Source organism: Trachypithecus francoisi, unplaced genomic scaffold (genome assembly GCF_009764315.1).
Source record: "Trachypithecus francoisi isolate TF-2019V2 unplaced genomic scaffold, Tfra_2.0 Lachesis_group17, whole genome shotgun sequence".
NCBI lineage: Eukaryota > Metazoa > Chordata > Mammalia > Primates > Cercopithecidae > Trachypithecus > Trachypithecus francoisi.
Window position 1 is genome coordinate 11,060,510 of NW_022681462.1, and position 20,074 is coordinate 11,080,583.

The 20,074-nt window shown below is 41.2% G+C and overlaps 1 protein-coding gene across 5 annotated transcripts in view; it reads left to right on the plus strand.

Moving 5' to 3' along the window:
* The first annotated feature begins 2,381 nt into the window (after window positions 1-2,381).
* Window positions 2,382-20,074, plus strand: part of KIAA1841 (KIAA1841 ortholog) — a 77,555-nt gene continuing 59,862 nt past the window's right edge. For 4 of the 5 annotated variants that reach the window (XR_004443953.1, XR_004443952.1, XR_004443954.1 and 1 more), the window contains exons 1-7: window positions 2,392-2,535; window positions 5,323-5,457; window positions 7,088-7,246; window positions 8,798-8,984; window positions 10,666-10,759; window positions 14,420-14,658; window positions 18,941-18,999. Coding sequence is in view for 2 of the 5 variants with exons in the window: in XM_033239142.1 (XP_033095033.1) it covers window positions 7,097-7,246; window positions 8,798-8,984; window positions 10,666-10,759; window positions 14,420-14,658; window positions 18,941-18,999 (729 nt within the window). In the remaining 3 variants the exon portion in view is untranslated. Of the gene's footprint in view, window positions 2,536-5,322; window positions 5,458-7,087; window positions 7,247-8,797; window positions 8,985-10,665; window positions 10,760-14,419; window positions 14,659-18,940; window positions 19,000-20,074 lie in introns of all 5 variants that reach the window. The other variant, XM_033239141.1, reaches the window with a different exon arrangement.

The following is a 20,074-nucleotide window of genomic DNA, read 5'->3' on the forward strand; positions in this document are numbered from 1 at the left end:
AAGCCACTGTAACAAAGAGACAAAAAAATACAGTAGTTAAGATAAACATTTTTCTCTCATATAACAGACCAGAGGTACTCTCTGCTTCGGAAGGTAATTCAGGACCCAGGTTCCTTCTATATTATGCTCTACAGTCCCTTATGTGTTATTCTTTTTGTTGTCGTTTTGAGATGGAATCTTGCTCTGTGGCCCAGGCTGGAGTGCAGTGGTACCATCTTGGCTCACTGCAACCTCTGCCTCTCAGGTTCAAGCGATATTCCCCCCTCAGCCTCAGAGTAGCTGGTATTAGAGGCGCCCGCCACCACGCCTGGCTAATATTTGTATTTTTAGTAGACACGAGGTTTCACCAGGCTGGTCTCAAACTCCTAACCTCAAGTGATCCTCCTTCCTCGACTTCCCAAAGTTCTGGGATTACAGCGCGAGCTACTATGCCCAGCCCCTTATGCATTATTCTTATTTTCATGGTTGTAAAGTACTGCCATCACAACTGAGTACCAGCCTATGTAAAAGAAGAAAGAGGGGAAGTAGAGGGCAAGTAGATTCTCTTTAAGAATTTACCTGGCTGGGGCCGGGTGTGGTGGCTCACACCTATAATCCCAGCACCTTGGGAGGCCAAGGAGGGCAGATCACCTGAGGTCAGGAGTTCCAGACCAGCCTGGCTAACACGGTGAAACCTTGTTTCTACTAAAAATACAGAAATTAGCCGGGCATGGTGGCGCACGCCTGTAATCCCAGCTACTCGGGAGGCTGAGGCAGGATAATCGCTTGAACCCGGGAGGCAGAGGTTGCGGTGAGCCGAGATTGTGCCACTGCACTCCAGCCTGGGTGACAAGACCAAAACTCCGTCTCAAAAAAAAAAAAAGAATTTACCTGGCCAGGTGTGCTGGCTCACGCCTGTAATCCCAGCACTTTGGAAGGCCAAGGCGGGCGGATCATCTGAGGTCAGGAGTTCAAGACCAACATGGTGAAACCCCGTCTCTACTAAAAATACAAAAAATTAGCTGGACCTGGTGGCATGCGCCTGTAATCCCTGCTCTTCAGGAGGCTGAGGTAGGAGAATCCCTTGAACCTGGGAGGTGGAGGTTGCAGCGAGCCAAGATCGTGCCACTGCACTCCAGCCTGGGCAACAGAGCGAGACTCCATCTCAAAAAAATAAAAAAAGAATTTACCTAACCTAACCTAATATCTTGTGATACAACACTTGCCTAACTTTATTTCTTTTTTTTTTTTTGACAGGATCTCACTCTGTTGCCCAGCTTGGAGTGCAGTGATGCAAACATAGCTCATTGCGGCCTTGACCTCCTGGGCTCAAACAATCCTCCCACTTCAGCCTCCTATGTAGCTGGGACCACAGGCATGTGTCACCACACCCAGTTAACTTAAAAAAAAAACTTTTTTTTTTTTTTTTGTAGAGACAGGGTCTCACTTTGTTGCCCAGGCTGTGCTCAAGCAATCCTCCCATCTGGGTCTCCCTAAATGCTGAGATTATGGGATTACAGGTGTGAGCCACCGCACCCAGCCACTTTAATGTCTTTATGGAACAAAAATCATAAAAGATCTGTACAAAGTCACAGGATGATACAATTGGAAAAAACTCCTGACATTCTGTACAGTGAACCACTTGATCTCTACTTAATCATCAGATCTCATAGTAATTATTCATTTGGATAAGGCTTTACTTTTTCTGTTCTTTCTAATCCTAATATTTAATTTTGGTTCTCAGAATAGACCAAGTGGAAATTAGATAGAAATATTGACATGTAGCAGTTACCCTACAATATTGAGCCATTTGCATTTTACTAGATGCCCAACAGTAGTATTCCTTACAATAACACACACACCACACACACACACACACCCTATTAATGTATGAAAACTGAATTTGTAATCCAGAGCTATTTACATTTTTAAAGAGCTACCTCCTGGTAAAGACACTTCAGGTCCTTACCCAAAGACCTTGGTCTAAAAGATACTTTTGGTGTCCCTCATCATGCGATCTTCCCGCTCTACCTAAGCGGTGTACCAAATGATCTGCACCAAGAACAATTTCATCCATTCTTTAATCACGGTTCTTTTATCTCCTATATGTGCCCCTGTCTTCTGGACTCAGGGTTGGTCACCTAAGATCAGGCTCCTAGGATCTGGTTGCTAGGAGACAAGACGCTGGGAGGGTGGGGACGCTACACTGCGACAAGCCTGGGAGTGAACGCCAGAGGAGGAAGGAGCAGGAGCAGGCAAGGCGAGGTGACAGTCAGCTGCCGCAGCCCGTCCGGCTCCCTCCCGCCCGGCAAGGGCTCGGCGCTCATTGGCTCCGCCGCTGCGGCGTTGACCCGCGATTGGCCAGGCGGCGTCGACTCGGCGCTCCGCGGCCCCTCGGCTCTAGTCTCCGCAGCCGCCTGCAAGGGGTGGGGGCGGAGTGTGAGGCGCGGCGGACGGGGTTGCCGGCTCGGTAGCAGCGCTTCAAGGCGCGAGGGCGGGAGGTGCTGCAACTGCAGGTAACAGAGGCGCTGCGAGGGCAGCCGCGGCCCTGTGGAGGTGAGTGAGACGCCGAGGGGGCTCGGGTGGCCACCGCAGGGAGGCAAGTGCGGCATGGGGCGGTACCCCTCACAGCCAGCCGGCTCCCGCCGCGACTTCCCACCGCAGGCGGCCCGGGCGGGGGTCCCACTCGCCCAAACGCCCCCGAGCGCCCCCGTGGACAGCCCTCAGCCGTCCGCTCCCCGAGCAGCCCGCCGGCCCGCGTCCCGTCACCCGCCCGGTCCATGTCCCTGCAGACCGTCCCGCCCTAGCACAGCGGCGGGAACCCCAGCTTCTGCGCGCCCGGCCGCGCCCCGGGCCTCTGCCTCACCTCGCCCCGCGGCCTGGAGTCTTTGTCCGCTCTGCGCCCCTGGAGTTTCTGTGCCTCCACGGGCATGAGCGGGGCGCGAAGGTCTGGGGGTGCCCCGAGGACGCGCCGCGCAGTGAGCCTCCGGGCCCAAGGTTTGAAGGGGTTTGACCTCATCCCGGGTCTGGGATGTGATTTTATTTCCTCCTCCAGCTGCCTCCGATCTCTTGTCTGTGCAGAAGTCAGGAAGCCTGGGTACAAGGCCTCTTCCCGGTCCGGGATGACTCGGTGTTACCGCCGCCTTCTGTTAGGCCAGAGGCCTTTGACCTGCCTGCCTGCCTGCCCCACGGGGTCCCCTCTCTTCCCATCTTTCCACTGCCTAAGGAAAAACGTCTCTGTCTCCAAGACCTTTTTTTTTCTATTTGAAATAAGAAAAAAAAATTCAGATTCCTGTTGTACACCTCTATCTGGTGTGGAAGTGACTTAGAGTAGTCTTATTAATACATATGTATTAAATATAAACCAAGAGAAGGGGTGGGGGATGGGAGGGGAAGTGTGTTCTTAAAAAGTGAAGTCTGTTAAACAAATTGGATTTTTATTTTTGGTAAATAACGTATTTTACCTTAAATATTTTCAAGATTTTGGTATTTTATGAATGGGAGTGGATTTCATAGTAATTTGAACTTTGAACTTTTTCTTGTCACTGTTTTTGATAAATTTATACTTTCCAGAATGAGGTGCACTATGACAGCTATTTCGAGATAATTTTTGTTTTATTAAGGATTATCCATCAGTGCTATGCCTTTTATACTTAAATTCGGACTCTGATTTCTTGGACAATCATTTAACTAGAATTAATGCTGGGGAGTCTTCCCTTGCCCAGTACAGTTGTATAAAGAGAAGGTCAACAGAAAAACTTTTTTTCACATTTGAATGATTTAAAGTACTGTTAAACATGTATAGCATAAATGAGTATCACATTTGAAATATAAGCTTTTAAGTGGGTAATATTTTAAAAATCAATCTTTTTGGAAGTGAACAGAAGTGAGCTCTCAGGGAGGATCCTTGCCCTGAATTCCATTTTAGATTGTTTTCTACCAAGGCCCAAAAAATCATAATAAAACACCCTGGCCGAGTGCGGTGGCTCACGCCTGTAATCCCAGCACTTTGGGAGGCCGAGACCGGCGGATCACAAGGTCAGGAGATCGAGACCATCCTGGCCGACATGGTGAAACTCTGTCTCTACTAAAAATACAAAAATTAGCTGGGCATGGTGGTGCATGCCTGTAATCCCAGCTACTCGGGAGGCTGAGGCAGGAGAATCGCTTGAACCTGGGAGGCAGAGGTTGCAGTGAACCGAGATCATGCCACCACACTTTGGCCTGAAGAGAGAGCGAGCGAAACTCCATCTTAAAACAACAACAGTGCACCATATGCTCTAACATGCCTCCCAAATTGTGTGGTATGAAAAGCGATCCAAGTACTAGGCAAACAAGTAGAGATCAGTGCTTTGTTCACTAGAGAGAAACCAAGTCTTTAAAGGATTCAAAACTAAATTGATTAATCCAGCAGGACAAGATCCCCATCCATCTTTGCACATACCCATCTATACTTAAATGTTTAAATGAGTTGTGGACCTGCAGTTTGGAGTGAGTTCCAAAGGATACATTAAATGTCTCTTAAGGTTTTGTGACCTTTTCATTAATTCAGCAAACATTTTGGCAGTATCCCTTGCTGGTCACAGTTCTGGGGAATCAAAGATAGAAGGCCCAGCCCATCAAAGAAATCATAATCCAGCGAGTTAAAGAGAGAAATAAACAGAAATTTCTCAGGACCCTTCCAAGGTTCTTCCAAGACCTTTTCCAAGCCTTCTTTCCCCATGTTTTCATCAAACAGCCTGTGACATGAAAAAGGGCATTACTTTTCAGATTTACTCACTTTTTTCATCTGACTTTGAGATGACCAGCTCTTTAAAAAACAATGAAGTTCTGTAAAATCTGTTTTCAGCTGGGCACAAGGCAGTGCTTTACAGTTATTAAACTAATTCTTGGAAATTTTTGTGCCAATAATGGCCAAAGTGGAGAGGAGAAAAATAATAGTAATAAATTATTTATTGAGCACCTTTTGTATGCCAGACAGTGTGCTGGTGCTTTATATATAGTATTTAATTCTCACCATAACTCCAAAGGTTAGGTATTATTTTGCTTACAGTGTAGCTGAGACAGTATATTGGAGCCATAGGTTGCACTGCTAGAAGTGGTAAAGCTGGGTAAGAATCTGTAGCTGACTCTTTCTACTCATTTTGTTGGTGGCATACTTCATTGGAATGTTGCTGTCTCTCCTTTTCTCTGTCACATTAATCTTTATGAATCTGTTTCAATCTGAGGATCTCTGGAGTGGTAGTGCTGCTACACACATTATGTAGTCCTCACTACATAAGCACTTTCCATATATCCTCAGAAGTACGTAAGCTAGCTACTATTATTATTTTTGTTTTACAGATGAGGAAATTGAGGCACAGAGATTAACTAATCTGAACCAGATAATGCCATAAGTAGTAGAGCTGGAATGCAAACTTGGACAGTCTGACTCGAGTCTGCACACTTAACTACTCCACTGTTCTGGCCTTCAACAAGGTACATCTTTGGTTGGTAGGAAGCTGTGATTTTAGTGTGCTAAATGTTTTTCTGTTTTTGTTTCTTTTAAATGTTCATTCAAACACATATAGGATAACTTTATGTTGTCTACCACCTAATGTTCTCTACCACTGTCTTATATAAACAATGACGTAGTACTAATTATAATTAACATTTAAGAGCATACCACATTTGTGACCCCTGTGCTGTGTTTTAAATATTTCACATAAATCCCAGCACTTTGGGAGGCTGAAGTGGGCGGATTACAAGGTCAGGAGATTGAGACCATCCTGGCTAACATGGGGAAACCCCGTCTCTACTAAAAATGCAAAAAAAATTATCCGGGTGCGGTGGCGGTGGCAGGCGCCCGTAGTCCCAGCTGAGGCAGGAGAATGGCGTGAACCCGGGAGGCGGAGCTTGCGGTGAGCCGAGATCACGCCCCTGTACTCCAGCCTGGGTGACAGAGCGAGACTCTGTCTCAAAAAAAAAAAAAAAAAATTTCACGTAAGCCTCAGCACAATCTAAATACTATTATTTATGCAACATCTCATTTGTGAGATACTTTTATTGTCTTCAAAGTGCTTTCACAAAATAATCCCTTTTAATTCCTTCCACACTGTCAGTCAGAAGTATTACCATCACCTGCTTTTATTGCTGCATTTCAGCAAGGTTGTATGACTTGCGTTGGGTAGCAGGTGGTGAAGCCAAAACTCAAACCAAAGCTTCAGACGCCTGTGTATGCTGTTTTTTTTTTTATTGTACCGATCTGTCAGTGAATCTCTGCCTTGTACTTCTTGTCCTAAGATAGATCATTTTTTTCATAGGAACAGTTTATATTTGGAGATTGTATTCCTAACGCAGAATCCAGTGTCAGCTGAATCATAGATATAACTAGTTAAAACTTTTGTCATTATTTTCATCTGTAAATTAATGTTCCAACTTTAGGTACAGTGCCTGGCACATAGTGATGACTCAGTAAATGTTTGAATGAAGAAGTATGTCGTCCACATTGATGTAAAAAAGTTCCTCAAATGTTTTATGTTTGCATGCATAGTTTCTTTTTGTATTTGATATAACCCTCTCCCCAAACCTCACAAACAGAAACTTTCAGAATTACTTAACTGAATCATAACTAACTTCAAAATATATTAGACTCTGTCCCTACTGACCCTAAACGTTTATTTCCAATCTGCTGTCTTAGCCCGTACTATACCTCTTGTGTGGAATGGAAAGAGCGTGGAATTGAGAATCATTTTTACCTGGATTTGAATCCTTGCTCTGCCTCTTCTTAGCTCTGTGATCTTGTAAAACTTACTTAACATCTCTGAACCTCATCTTGTAAAATTGGGGACTCTGTCTCTAAAGAAAAAAAGATTAAAAATATTATATGCTTTTTATCATATATTTATTCATCTCTTCATATTTTTATACATCCATTTATCAATGCATAATATTCAAATCCTTTTTTGTGAAGAGATTTAGGCTATACTATGTTTATTTTAGGTCAGTTTTATTTTTCCTTTACATGGTAGCAGATAATTCTTAGGAATGAATTATAACTGATCTGTAATGTTCTGAAAACATTTGGATTTCAGAGTTAAATAAAGCTTTTTGTCTTCCCTATCCCTAGTTCCAAAAGATGAGTCGTGGATATTCAGAAAACAACAATTTCCTGAACAATAATAACCAAATGGTGTTGGACATGATCCTTTATCCATTAATTGGAATCCCTCAGACTATCAACTGGGAAACTATAGCAAGGCTCGTGCCTGGATTAACACCGAAAGAGGTAAATAACAGTCCCCCCAGAATATCTCCTGAAAATGTTCATAAAAGGTCATCAATTTAAAGAAACACCGAGAGAGAGAAAAATATTTGAGTTTTACATATCCAAATGCATGTATTAACACTGAATAGACAGCTATATAATTTGACTAGATGCAAATTACATAAATTATATATATATATTTGTTGTTGTTTTTGCTTTTTTGAGGCCGGATCTCTCACTCTGTCATCCAGGCTGGAGTACAGTGGTGCCATCATGGCTCACTGCAGCCTCAACCTTCCAAGCTTAAGTGATCTTCCCACCTCAGCATCTCACAGTCTCTCTCTGAGTCTCACTATGTTGCCCAGACTGGTCTTGAACTCCTGGCCTCAAATGATCTTTCTGCCTCTGCTTCCCAAAGTGCTGGGACTACAGGTATGGTCTACCATACCCAACCTGGTCTTCCTTGTTTTACAAGAGCATAAATATATATGCCTTTGAGTTAAAGCACATTAAAATAAAACCCTACCGTGAATTTTAAAATATAAAAATAGAAGTTAGAGACTTTTGGATAGTGAAATGTGTACAAATATTTTAGATGTTACTCTACAGGTTAATACTCACTTACGGCCGGGCGCGGTGGCTCAAGCCTATGATCCCAGCACTTTGGGAGGCCGAGATGGGCGGATCACGAGGTCAGGAGTTCGAGACCATCCTGGCGTAAACCCGGGAGGCGGAGCTTGCAGTGAGCTGAGATTTGGCCACTGCACTCCAGCCTGGGTGACAGAGCGAGACTCCGTCTCAAAAAAAAAAAAAAAAAAAATACTCACTTACAAAAAGTAATTATTGAAAAATATCTTCAAATAGAAGGCAAGAAAATATCTTCTCAATTTTTTATTTAAAAAATTCCGGCCGGGCGCGGTGGCTCAAGCCTGTAATCCCAGCACTTTGGGAGGCCGAGGCGGGCGGATCACGAGGTCAGGAGATCGAGACCATCCTGGCTAACATGGTGAAACCCCGTCTCTACTAAAAAAATACAAAAAACTAGCCGGGTGAGGTGGCGGGCGCCTGTAGTCCCAGCTACTTGGGAGGCTGAGGCAGGAGAATGGCGTAAACCCAGGAGACAGAGCTTGCAGTGAGCTGAGATTTGGCCACTGCACTCCAGCCTGGGCGACAGAGCGAGACTCCATCTCAAAAAAAAAAAAAAAATTAAAAAAATTAAAAAATTCCCAAACCACTGGGCATGGTAGCTCATGCCTATAATCCCAGCACTTTGGGAAGCAGAGGCAGGTGGATCGTGAGGTCAGGAGTTCAAGACCAGCCTGACCAACATAGTGAAACCCTGTCTCTACCAAAAATCCAAAAAATTTGCTGGGCGTAGATGGCAGGCACCTGTAATCTCAGCTACTCAGGAGGCTGAGGCAGGAGAATAGCTTGAACCCGGGAGACAGAGGTTGCAGTGATCCAAGATCACGCCACTACACTCCAGCCTGGGCGACAATGTGAGACTCTGTCTCAAAAAAAAAAAAAAAAAAATTCCCAAACCTCTATTTCTTTCATTTTATATTATGACAGTGTGCAAAAAGGTTTGATGAATTAAAGAGCAGTGGAAGCTCACCTGTTGACAACCAATATAATTCCCTAATGGCTGCTGGAGAGAGTCCTGTTGAAACTTTAGCCACATATATCAAATCCTCACTTCTTGACATACATGGAGAATTTCAGGAGACTCCAGTTGGACATGATGCAGTTTCCAAAACAGGTAAGGTTTTAAACTAAAATGTAGTACTTGTCCTTATGATAATTCTGCAGAATATTATATATTCCAATCAACTTTTCTTTGTTTGTTTAAAGGCTAATATAAACATTAATAGAGAAATGTATTCATATTTGTATCTTCCTGAATTTTGTTGTTTTTCTTTCTGAGACAAGGTCTTGTTCTGTTGCCCAGGCTGGAGTACAGTGGCACCATCTTAGCTCACTGCAACCTCCATCTCCCAGGCTCAAGAGATCCTCCTGCCTCAGCCTCTCAAGTAGCTGGGACTAGAGGCATGCACCACCATGCTTGGCTAATTTTTGTATTTTTTGTAGAGACAGGGTTTTGCTGTGTTGCCCAGGCTGGTCTGGAACTCCTGAGCTCAGGCCATCCGTCCACCTCAGCTTCCCAAAGTGCTGGGATTACAGATATGAGCCACTGCACCTGGCCTGAATTTTTTAAATTATGTTTATCTTTGCTATTTTTTTAAAAAAGTTTTAGGGCTAGATGCAGTGGCTCACAACTGTAACCTTAGCACTTTAGGAGGCCAAGGTGGAAGGATCACTTGAGGCCAGGAGTTCAAGACCAGCCTGAGCAACATAGCAAGACCCCGTCTCTACAAAAAAATAAAAAATAAAAATTAGCTGGGTGTGATGGTGCACACCTGTGATCCTAGCTACTCAGAAGGCTGAAGTGAGAGGCTTGCTTATGCCCAGGAGGTCAAGGTTACAGTGAGCTATGATCAAGGCACTGCACTTCAGCCTAGGTGTCTGAGCAAGACACTGTCTGTAAAAAAATTTAAACATTTTAAAAAATAAATTTTTAAGTGTTAAAATATAGGTCAAATACAATCACCAAAAAACCCACTTTACTGTGTCAAAATGTTCTACTCTAATCTACTGGCCTGGTTAATTTCATATATATATATATATTTTTTTTTTTTACTACAAATACTCTTTTACTTTATTTTAGAGGGGTTTGCCCTGTGCCTTTTACTTAATATTCCTCTTTCCTGAGAGACTCTTGCTTGTCTCTCTTGTTATGTTTTTTTTTTTGTTTTTTTGTTTGTTTGTTTGTTTTTTTACAGCTACTCTTTTTGTTTTTGGAGATGGAGGTTGCACTGTGTTGCTCAGGCTGCTCTTGAACTCCTGAGCTTAAGCAATCCTCCTGCCGCAGCCTCCTGAGCAGCTGGAACTACACGTACATGCTACTGTGCTGAGCCTACAGCTACTCTTTATTATAGTCAACAAAAGCTTCAACTGACACGGTAGTGGGGTAAAATATGTTTTCTGCAATTACATTGGAAATAATAACTGGTTCTAGAAATCCTCTGAGTGTAGCAAGTTATTTTAATCTCAGCAGCAGCAGAGTATTGATGTAAAAATTTGCTTCAGAAAGAGAAAACTATGCTGTTGGCTTTTGAACATTTGATCTCGTTTGTACACACCACATTAGTAGTTTTTGAAATTCTCCTTCTAACAGTAGCAATTTGTGATTCATTTTGTGTACCGTTTCTTCCATATATCTTTAGAAATACTAAAGGAAAATGCCACTCTGATAAGCACCATCTTTAGCCTTGGAAACCATGCATTTACAGTATTACCATTCAATAAATAAAAACTCATTCTCAGCTAGAAACACTAACCCCCACCCTTTTTTTTTGTATATGTTTGTTTCTGTATTTAAGGAAGACATAGTATAGCTTCTACAAGGAATTGTTCTTCAGAAAGTGAAAATTGTTCTACTCATAATGGTGGAGAAAAGACTGAAGAATCTGAAGGGTAGGCGGCTGGTTGTTTGCTAGATAAGATTTAATATTAATGTCAACTTTATAAAATATATGATTGGTGGTTTTATGCATGTTACCATAAGGTAGGAATTTCATATTACATAATTGCTGAAACTACTGGAATCAGCTTAGTTCATGTGTGGAACTGACCTAAACATGACTTATTCATGTTATTATTTATAAATTGGATGACAGTTTTCTATTTAAAGATTTTTATTTTTATATTTATAAATATTAGAAATAATATCTCTTAACACAAAACTTTTAAAAGTAAATTTTAATACCCAAGGAAAAAAAACTCTGTGCCATTAATTCTCCAACTTTACTAAAGAAATTGGATGTGTGGCCAGGTGCGGTGACTCAAGCCTGTAATCCCAGCTCTTTGGGAGGCCGAGATGGGTGGATCACGAGGTCAGGAGATCGAGACCGTCCTGGCTAACATGGTGAAACCCCGTCTCTACTAAAAAAAATACAAAAAACTAGCCGGGCAAGGTGGCGGGCGCCTGTAGTCCCAGCTACTCCGGAGGCTGAGGCAGGAGAATGGCGTAAACCCAGGAGGCGGAGCTTGCAGTGAGCTGAGATCTGGCCACTGCACTCCAGCCTGGGTGACAGAGCAAGACTCCATCTCAAAAGAAAAAAAAAAAAAAGGTATTTTAGAACTATTTGAATGTAATTACTCCTTATAGAAAATTAAAATGTCTTTCAGTGTATTGCAAGTTTTGATAGTTTTGTTTTGTTTTGCCTATTTTTACAATAAACAATATTGTTAGGTGTTCAAAATTAATGAATTTTGAAAAATGGATATACCATATAACCATCACCCAAATCAAGATACAGAATATTTTTATTATTTCTGAAAGTTCCTTTGTATACTTACTTTTCATGGATTTTTATGAAAATCTTACTTTCTATAGATTTTCAAGAATAGCTTGCTTTATCTGTCATTGATATATCATAAAATGAACTTTTGGAAAAGCTCTGGAGGTTGATGATTATGCTGATTGTATAACAGTGTGAATATACTTAATGCCACTGAACTTAAAAGTGGTTAAAGTGATAAATTTTCCTTTATGTATATTTAACCACAATTTTTAAAATTCACTCTTTTAAAGTGTGTAGTTCAGTTGTTTTTAGTTTATTGACACAGTCTTGGAGGTTTTCTTTTGAGACAAAGTCTCACTCTGTCACCCAAGCTGGAGGGCAGTGGCTCCATCTCAGCTCTCTGCACCTTCTGCCTCCTAGGTTCAGGCAATTCTCATGCCTCAGTCACCTGAGTAACTGGGACTACACGTGTGTGCTACCATGCCCATTTTTGTATTTTTAGTAGAGATGGACTTTCGCCTTGGTGGCCAGCCTGGTCTTGAACTCCTGGCCTCAAGTGATCTGCCTGCCTTGGCTTCCCAAAGTGCTGGGATTACAGGTGTGATCCACCACACCTGGCCGTATTCACACAGATTTTTAACTGATTGGTTGGTTTGTGTGACACAAAAATTTGCCAAAAATTTTTTTTTACTGAAATAATCTAATATTTTACACTGTAGTCTAAAAAACTATGGAAACTCTATGTTTCATTACGTCAATTATTACCTGTTTATGTTTTGACCATAATTTCTTTGGAAGAGCAATTTTGTGAAAATTTGTTTAAATTCTTTTGACTTTGATAGAGCATTGATTATAATCCTTTTTCTGGTAGCCCAATTTTATTTAATTCTTTTTTTTTTTTTTTTAGAGACGTAGTCTTAGTAGTCTCACTGTGTTGCCCAGTCTGGTCCCAAACTCCTGGGCTCAAGCAGTCCTCCCAGTTCAGGCTCCCAAGGTGCTGGGATCACAGTTGTGAGCCACCATGCCTGGCCCTCCAGTAATGTACTTTTTTTCTATCAGGAATGTGTGAATTAAACACACAATTCAATTAAATTCATGTTGTAGGACAGTGTGTCTCTATTCTCTTCCTTTTGTAATGACATGAAGACAGACGTAGATTACACTGATGTTTCTTTTTAAGGTGATAAAATTTTTTGTTGTTATTTTTGAGACAAAGTCTCATTCTGTTGCCTGGAATGGAGTGCAGTGATGTTATCACCACTCACTGGAGCTTGACCTCCCTGGGCTCAGGTGATCCTCCCACTTCAGCCTCCTGAGTAGCTGGGACCACGGGCATGCACCATCATGCCGGCTAATTTTTAAAATTTTTCTATAGAGATGGGGTTTCACCATGTTACCCAAGCTGGTCTGAAACTCCTGGGCCCAAGCAGTCCTCCTGCCTTGGCCTCCCAAAGTGCTGGGATTACAGGCGTCAGCCATCATGCCCAGCCCACATAATTTTCAAAGAAAGTAAATACTAGGCCGGGCGCGGTGGCTCAAGCCTGTAATCCCAGCACTTTGGGAGGCCGAGACGGGTGGATCACGAGGTCAGGAGATCGAGACCATCCTGGCTAAGACCGTGAAACCCCGTCTCTACTAAAAAATACAAAAAACTAGCCGGGCGAGGTGGCGGGCGCCTGTAGTCCCAGCTACCCGGGAGGCTGAGGCAGGAGAATGGCGTAAACCCGGGAGGCGGAGCTTGCAGTGAGCTGAGATCCGGCCACTGCACTCCAGCCTGGGCGATAGAGCGAGACTCCGTCTCAAAAAAAAACAAAAAAAAAAAAAAAAAAGAAAGTAAATACTAGGAGATTATAATTTTTGAAGCAGACTCTCTGATGTATCATTTAAACTTGTGCTTAAATTATGTTTAAATATGTAAATAAGCACATTGTGGTCTTAGGAATGCTTTTAACTACATTTATTAATTTATATTTAATATATTTATATTTTATGTATATGAATACCTAGAAGCAAACTTTTTTGCTGTTAAAAATAATGAAGCCATGCTAGTTTTTCATTTGATTCTTTAGTGAAGAATTATAGCTATTTTTCCTTTTTTAAAAAATGAAAATTTTAGTATTTAATGATAATCTCTCTCCCATGCCCATAACCGTGTAAAAGTGCTGTTTTATGTTCCTCATAGGAATTAGAGTGTGTTGCTTAATTTTTCTTTGTGAAATGGTACTATTTTTATAAACTTTATTTATTTATTTAGAGACGGAGTCTTGCTCTGTCACCCAGGCTGGAGTGTAGTGGAGCCATCTCGGCTCACTGCAACCTCCGCCTCCCGAGTTCAAGTAATTCTCCTGCCTCAGCCTCCCAGGTAGCTGGGACTGCAGGCACTGCCACCATGCCCAGCTAATTTTTTGTATTTTTAGCAGAGACAGGGTTTCACTATATTACCAGGATGGTCTCGATCTCCTGACCTCGTGATCCGCCCGCCTCAGCCTCCCAAAGTGCTGGGATTATAGGTGTGAGCCACCGCGCATGGCCATAAACTTTATTTTTAATGTATAACTTGAAAAATAAATTTCAAACTGTGTAAATTATTAGTCCTGTGGTAACAGTATTTTATTTGTTTTATTACATCAGTAATTTGCTAAAATTAGTCATAATCTAAGATATGATCAGGCTTGCAAGACACTTGAAAAACGTCAAGACCCTATAAAACTGATTGGTGGTCAGAATTGTCAAAAACATCTTGTTCTCTTCCCTTCACTAAATGTCAGTATTCTTGGCTCCTTTTCTAAAACTCTAATAATTGCATTTTTGTGTAACATTTTTTATGAAGGCCGAACATGGTGATCCATGTGTGTGATGAAGCAAAAAACTTGAAAGAAGATTTTACTTGCCCGCGAGATCTTTTGATATCAGAAATGAAGTACTTTGCTGAATATTTATCTATGGATGCCCAGCGCTGGGAAGAGGTGGACATTTCAGTTCATTGTGACGTTCACATTTTCAACTGGTTGATAAAATATGTTAAAAGGAACACTGAGGAGAATAAAGATTGTGAGATGCCCACTTTAGGTAAAAAACAATCTGTTGCTTATTTTGTAGTGAAATTTGTGTGTCACCTGGTAGTTTCTTCAGGCCAAAAGTAAAATATGGAAAATTGTTTGGACACCAGTGTTTACGCTCATATTACTAACAGCCTTTTAGGAAACTGATAATCTCATCTTTTTTAGAAAATTATAGTAAATTTATGGCAAATGAACAGATCTCTAGATCAGCAGTTCGCAATGTATGGTATATGGACCAGTGGGATACTAGGGACCCTTTTAGGGTGTCTACAAGGTCAAAACGTTTGCATAATAATACCAAGATGTCACTTGACTTTCTCACTGTGTTGCTCAGATGGTACCAAAGCAATAGTGGGTAAAACTGTTGAAGCTTTAGACAAGATCAAGGCAGGGGCACCAAACTGTACTAGTAGTAAGTACATAGTTGCATAGTTAATAAGAAAAAATCTAGTTTCACTTAAGAATGTCTTTGGTGAAGCAGCAAAATTACTAATTTTATTAAATCTTGACCATTGCGTATACATCTCTTTACTGTGATGAAATGGAAAGTCCACTTCTACTGCACACCAACATATGATTCTCCTGAGGAAAAGCACTTGTGCGATTGTTTTCAGTCCTGAAGTAAATTAGCTGCTCTTTTAAAAATTGAAAACCATTTTTACTTGAGAGAAAACTGACAGAGAAATAATGGTAATTCAGACTTAGGTGTTTGGCAGACATTTTCTTGAAAATGAGCTGTTCACTTAAAGAAAGCTGAAAGCATTTGTCACCTGCTGTCAGTGACAAAATTCAAAGTTTCGAGTGAGAATTATAGTTTTGGAAAACTTACCTGCTTCCATGTGCTTGACAGAAGGCTTCTCAATACTTGACTTTTCTGATGAGATTGGTGATCATATTAATGACTGTGATTTTTAAATGTATTGTGCAATGAAGTATTTCAACATTTGGAATATCTGTATAATTCACTGAGCCAACATTTTCCAAATGACCAATGCATTTTATTTTCAAAAAGTCATGCATGGGTGAAAGATTCATGCAAAGTGCAAGATAAATTAGATAATTTTGTTGTTAACAGAGTCAGAAAAGTTCGCTGACACAATTCAGATACCATTGCAATTAACCTTTAAGAAACTACTATTTGTCAAGTTTGGTGTAACATCAAAGAAGGCTACCCACAAATTGAATGCAGAAACAGATATGAGAATCCAGTTGTCTTCTATTAAGTCAGACATTGAAGAGATTTACAAAAAATGTCAAACAGTGCTACTCTTCACTCTATTTTGTTGTTGTTGTTGAGAAAGAGTTCACTCTGTTACCCAGGCTGGAGTGCAACAGCATGATCTCAGCTCACTGCAACCTCTGCCTCCTGGGTTCAGGTGATTCTCCTGCCTCAGCCTCCCGAGTAGCTGGGATTATAGGCACATGCCACCACGCCTGGCTAATTTTTGTATTTTTAGTAGAGACAGGGTTTTGCCTTATCAGGCTGGTCTCAAACTCCTGACCTCAGTTGATCCGCCCGCCTCGGCTGCCCAAAGTGCTGAGATAACAGGCGTGAGCCACGGCGCCTGGCCTAATATTTTTCATTTTAGAAAAGGTAGTTATTTTAGGCAGGGCATGGTGGCTTACACCTGTAATCCCAGCACTTTGGGAGGCTGAGGTGGGTGGATCACTTGAGGCCAGGAGATCGAGACCAGCCTGGCCAACATGGCGAAACCCTGTCTCTACTAAAGATACAAAAATTAGCTTGTTGCAGTGGCGCCCACCTGTAATCCCAGCTACTTGGGAGGGTTAGGCATGAGAATTGCTTGAGCCCATGAGGTAGAGGCTGCAGTGAGCCAAAATTGCACCACCGCATTCCAGCCTGGGCGACAGAGTGAGACCCTTCCTAAAAAAAAAAGAAAACGTAGTTATTTTAATAAAAATATGTTAACATGTAATAGGTTTTTTGTTCTTTGTGAATGAATTCTTTTTTTTATTTTCTCTATTTTAATTTCTAACATGATAAATACTGGCAGATACAACCCACATAAAGAAAAACCCTTTGGGATTCTCAGTTTTTAAGTTTGTAAAGCGGTCCTCAAATCAAAAGTTCAAGAACCAGTGTTCTAAATGATAGCATACTACTAGTATTACTAGTAGAATTACTGTAATAAGAATAATTACTGAGTAATATTTCAATGGGCATATACTTGTATGATCACACTTGTGGTTTAATAGTCTTTCTATGCACTAGAATTGCTATTTACAGTAGTATTAAAATAGAACTCTTATTGGAAAATAAATCTATGCCGACAGTGTAAAAGTTTTTGAAAAAAGTTAGTAATTTATTGTATTATTTAGTGACCACATTAATAGGAGAGGTTTCTAGTGGTCCTTAAATACAAATTACAAGATTACTAAATCAAAAATTTCAGCCAGAATCCAGAGATTCCAGACTAACCAGCTATAATATGTATGTGTTAAATAAAAATCAAAACATGTAGAGAGAGTGTAGTAAAGGTAAAAGAAATGCAGCAAGCCTGGCCAGCATGGTGAAAACCTGTCCCTACTAAAAATCCAAAAAATATTAGCCTGGTATGGTGGTGTGTGCCTGTAGTCCAGGCTACTCAGGGAGGCTGAAGCAGGAGCATCTCTTGAACCCAGGAGGCAGAGGTTGCAGTGAGCAGAGATTGTGCCACTGCACTCCAGCCTGGCGACAGAGTGAGACTCTGTCTCAATTTAAAAAACAAACAAACAAACAAAAAACAAAACAAAAAAAACCGGTCTCTGTGGCTCACGCCTGTAATCCTAGCACATTGGGAGGCCGAGGCGGGCGGATCACCTGAGGTCAGGAGGCGAGACTAGCCTGGCCAACATGGTGAAACCCCGTCTGTACTAAAAGTACAGAAATTAGCCAGGCGTGGTGGTGGGCGCCAGTAGTCTCAGTTACTCGGGAGGCTGAGGCAGGAGAATCGCTTGAAACCGGAAGGCGGAGGTTGCAGTGAGCCAAGATCACGCCACTACACTCCAGTCTGGGCGAAGGAGCGAGACTTTGTCTCAAAAAAAAAAAAAAAGAAATGCAGCAAAGCTAGACATTCTGTTATCTTTACCTTAAATCAGTGGCTATAAATGTAAATATTTACCAAAAAAAAAAAAAAAAAAGTCTTCTAACCAGGAAAACTACCAAAATGCTTAATTAAATTTCTGATAATCCAGCCACTGGTTCCTAACTGGAATGGGGTATATTACCATTTCCTGAGGAGCTTTTTCACCAGCTGCTTCCTCCCTTCACCATTTGTGTTTAAGAGACTTGACCGGGAGCGGTGGCTCACGCCTGTCGTCCCAGCACTTCGGGAGGCCAAGGCTGGCGGATCACGAGGTCAAGAGATGGAGACCATCCTGGCCAACATGACAAAACCCTGTCTCTACTAAAAATACAAAAATTAACTGGGTGTGATGGTGAACGCGTGTAGTCCCAGCTACTCCGGGAGGCTGAGGCAGGAAACTCTCTTAACTCAGGAACAGAGGTTGCAGTGAGCAGAGATTGCACCACTGGACTCTGGCCTGGCAACAGAGTGAGACTCCATCTCAAAAAAAAAAAAGCCTTTAATCTAGAATTTTCATTTAGAGAGACAGATTGGGATTACTTATTTTAACTATTGTCTGCTTAGTCGTTTATTTAGAATTGCCTTAGTACTGTAATGATGCAAAACACAGTTTTCTTTCCTTAAACATACCTCATGGGAGAGGACAGGTTTGCTAAACTGCAGCATCAGGCAGCATCTCCTTTTCTGTATGCCTGAAAGCTCACTCATTATGCCTTTAGGAAGTAAGTTTAGTACTCTGCAGTAGTAAATTTTTTATCTTTCAAAATCTTTTAAAATTAAATATTTGTTCATAACAAGCATTGAACTCTTTTTAAAGTAACTTTTCTAATAACAAATGCTCTCATTAATCATTTAAAAAGCTTTCTAACTATTACTTGTGCATGCAATTAATTATAGTCTCAATTATCTTTTTCCCTGATTTAGTCAAGGAGAAGATTGCATATGTCATATCTTTAACTGGAGTCTTTTTACTTTATATGACTCTTAACGCCAGAGTAAATTTATTGTGCATTTTCTCCATAACCTAAGTTTTAACATTGAATTTTCTTTATTTTGTGTATCTAACCCATAAGCTATAATAAGGTTGTATTAAATTATTCTTGTTACAGTAATGTCCTCTTTTAAGGTGAGAAGGAGCCTGTTCAGAGGAGATTGGGGTACTCATCAAAAGGATAATCTAATTTCTTTCTTTTTTTTTTTTAGAGCCAGGAAATGTCATTTCAATTCTTATTTCTTCGGAGTTTTTAAAAATGGATTCACTGGTAAGTATTGACTTAAAAAATCAAAGTGCTTATGTTCACTTATGCTTTCTTTTCCTTCAAGTATCTCAAAAATTCTGAGACACTTTATTAAAATTATTGTTAATTTAAAAAACAATTTAAAAATTGTTAATTCAAGGGTATAATTTCTTTTTTTTTTTGAGACAGAATCTCTCTCTGTCGCCCAGGCTGGAGTGATCTCAGCTCACTGCAACCTCTGCTTCCCTGGCTCAAGTGATCCTCCTACCTCAGCCTCCCGAGTAGCTTGGACTACAGGCGCATGCCACTACACTCGGCTAATTTTTCTATTTTTTATAGAGACGGGGTTTTGCTATGTTGCCCAGGCTGGTCTCGAACTCCTAATCTCAAGCAATCCACCTGCCTTGGCCTCCTAAAATGCTGTAATTACAGGTGTGAGCCACCACACGCAGCCGGAATACTCCTTTTCTGTGTTAGCAGATGTGATGTGAAGGTTGTTTATTTGACTCTTCGGAATTTGTACTAGTCCCTGTATTCTTTTATTTTTTAAATTAAACAGAGATGGGGTGGGGTAGTCTTGCTATGTTACTCAGGCTGGTCTCAAACTCCTGGGGCTCAAGTGATCCTCCTGCCTCAGCCACCTGAAGTGCTGGGATGTAGGTGTGAGCCACCATGCCTGGCCAATTCTCTGTATTCTTTCTACTCGTTAGCTCTTCCCCATTTAGCCCAGCTGATATCAGTTGCTTCAGAGCAGGGTTACAGAAAAAAAGCAGAGACTAAATGAGTTTTTGAGTTTTGAAATTTTTGAAACCTTTGAATTTTGAAATCTAAGTCCTAAAGGATAATTTTTATGCTGTAAGCATAAATATTTGGAAGAATACATGATTATCCTCTCTTTACTTTTAAAGTAAATAAACATACCTCAGGTTGGAGAGAGAGAGGAGGTAAGGAAGAGAGCAAACCCACCATAACTGTGAAAATTCTGAATTGACTGAAATTTTGTTTCTGACACCCAGGGAAAAGGAGGCTTAAAGTTCTAACTAAGTTTAATTATAAGAAGTTACAGACCCAGCACAGTGGCTCACACCTGTAATCCTAG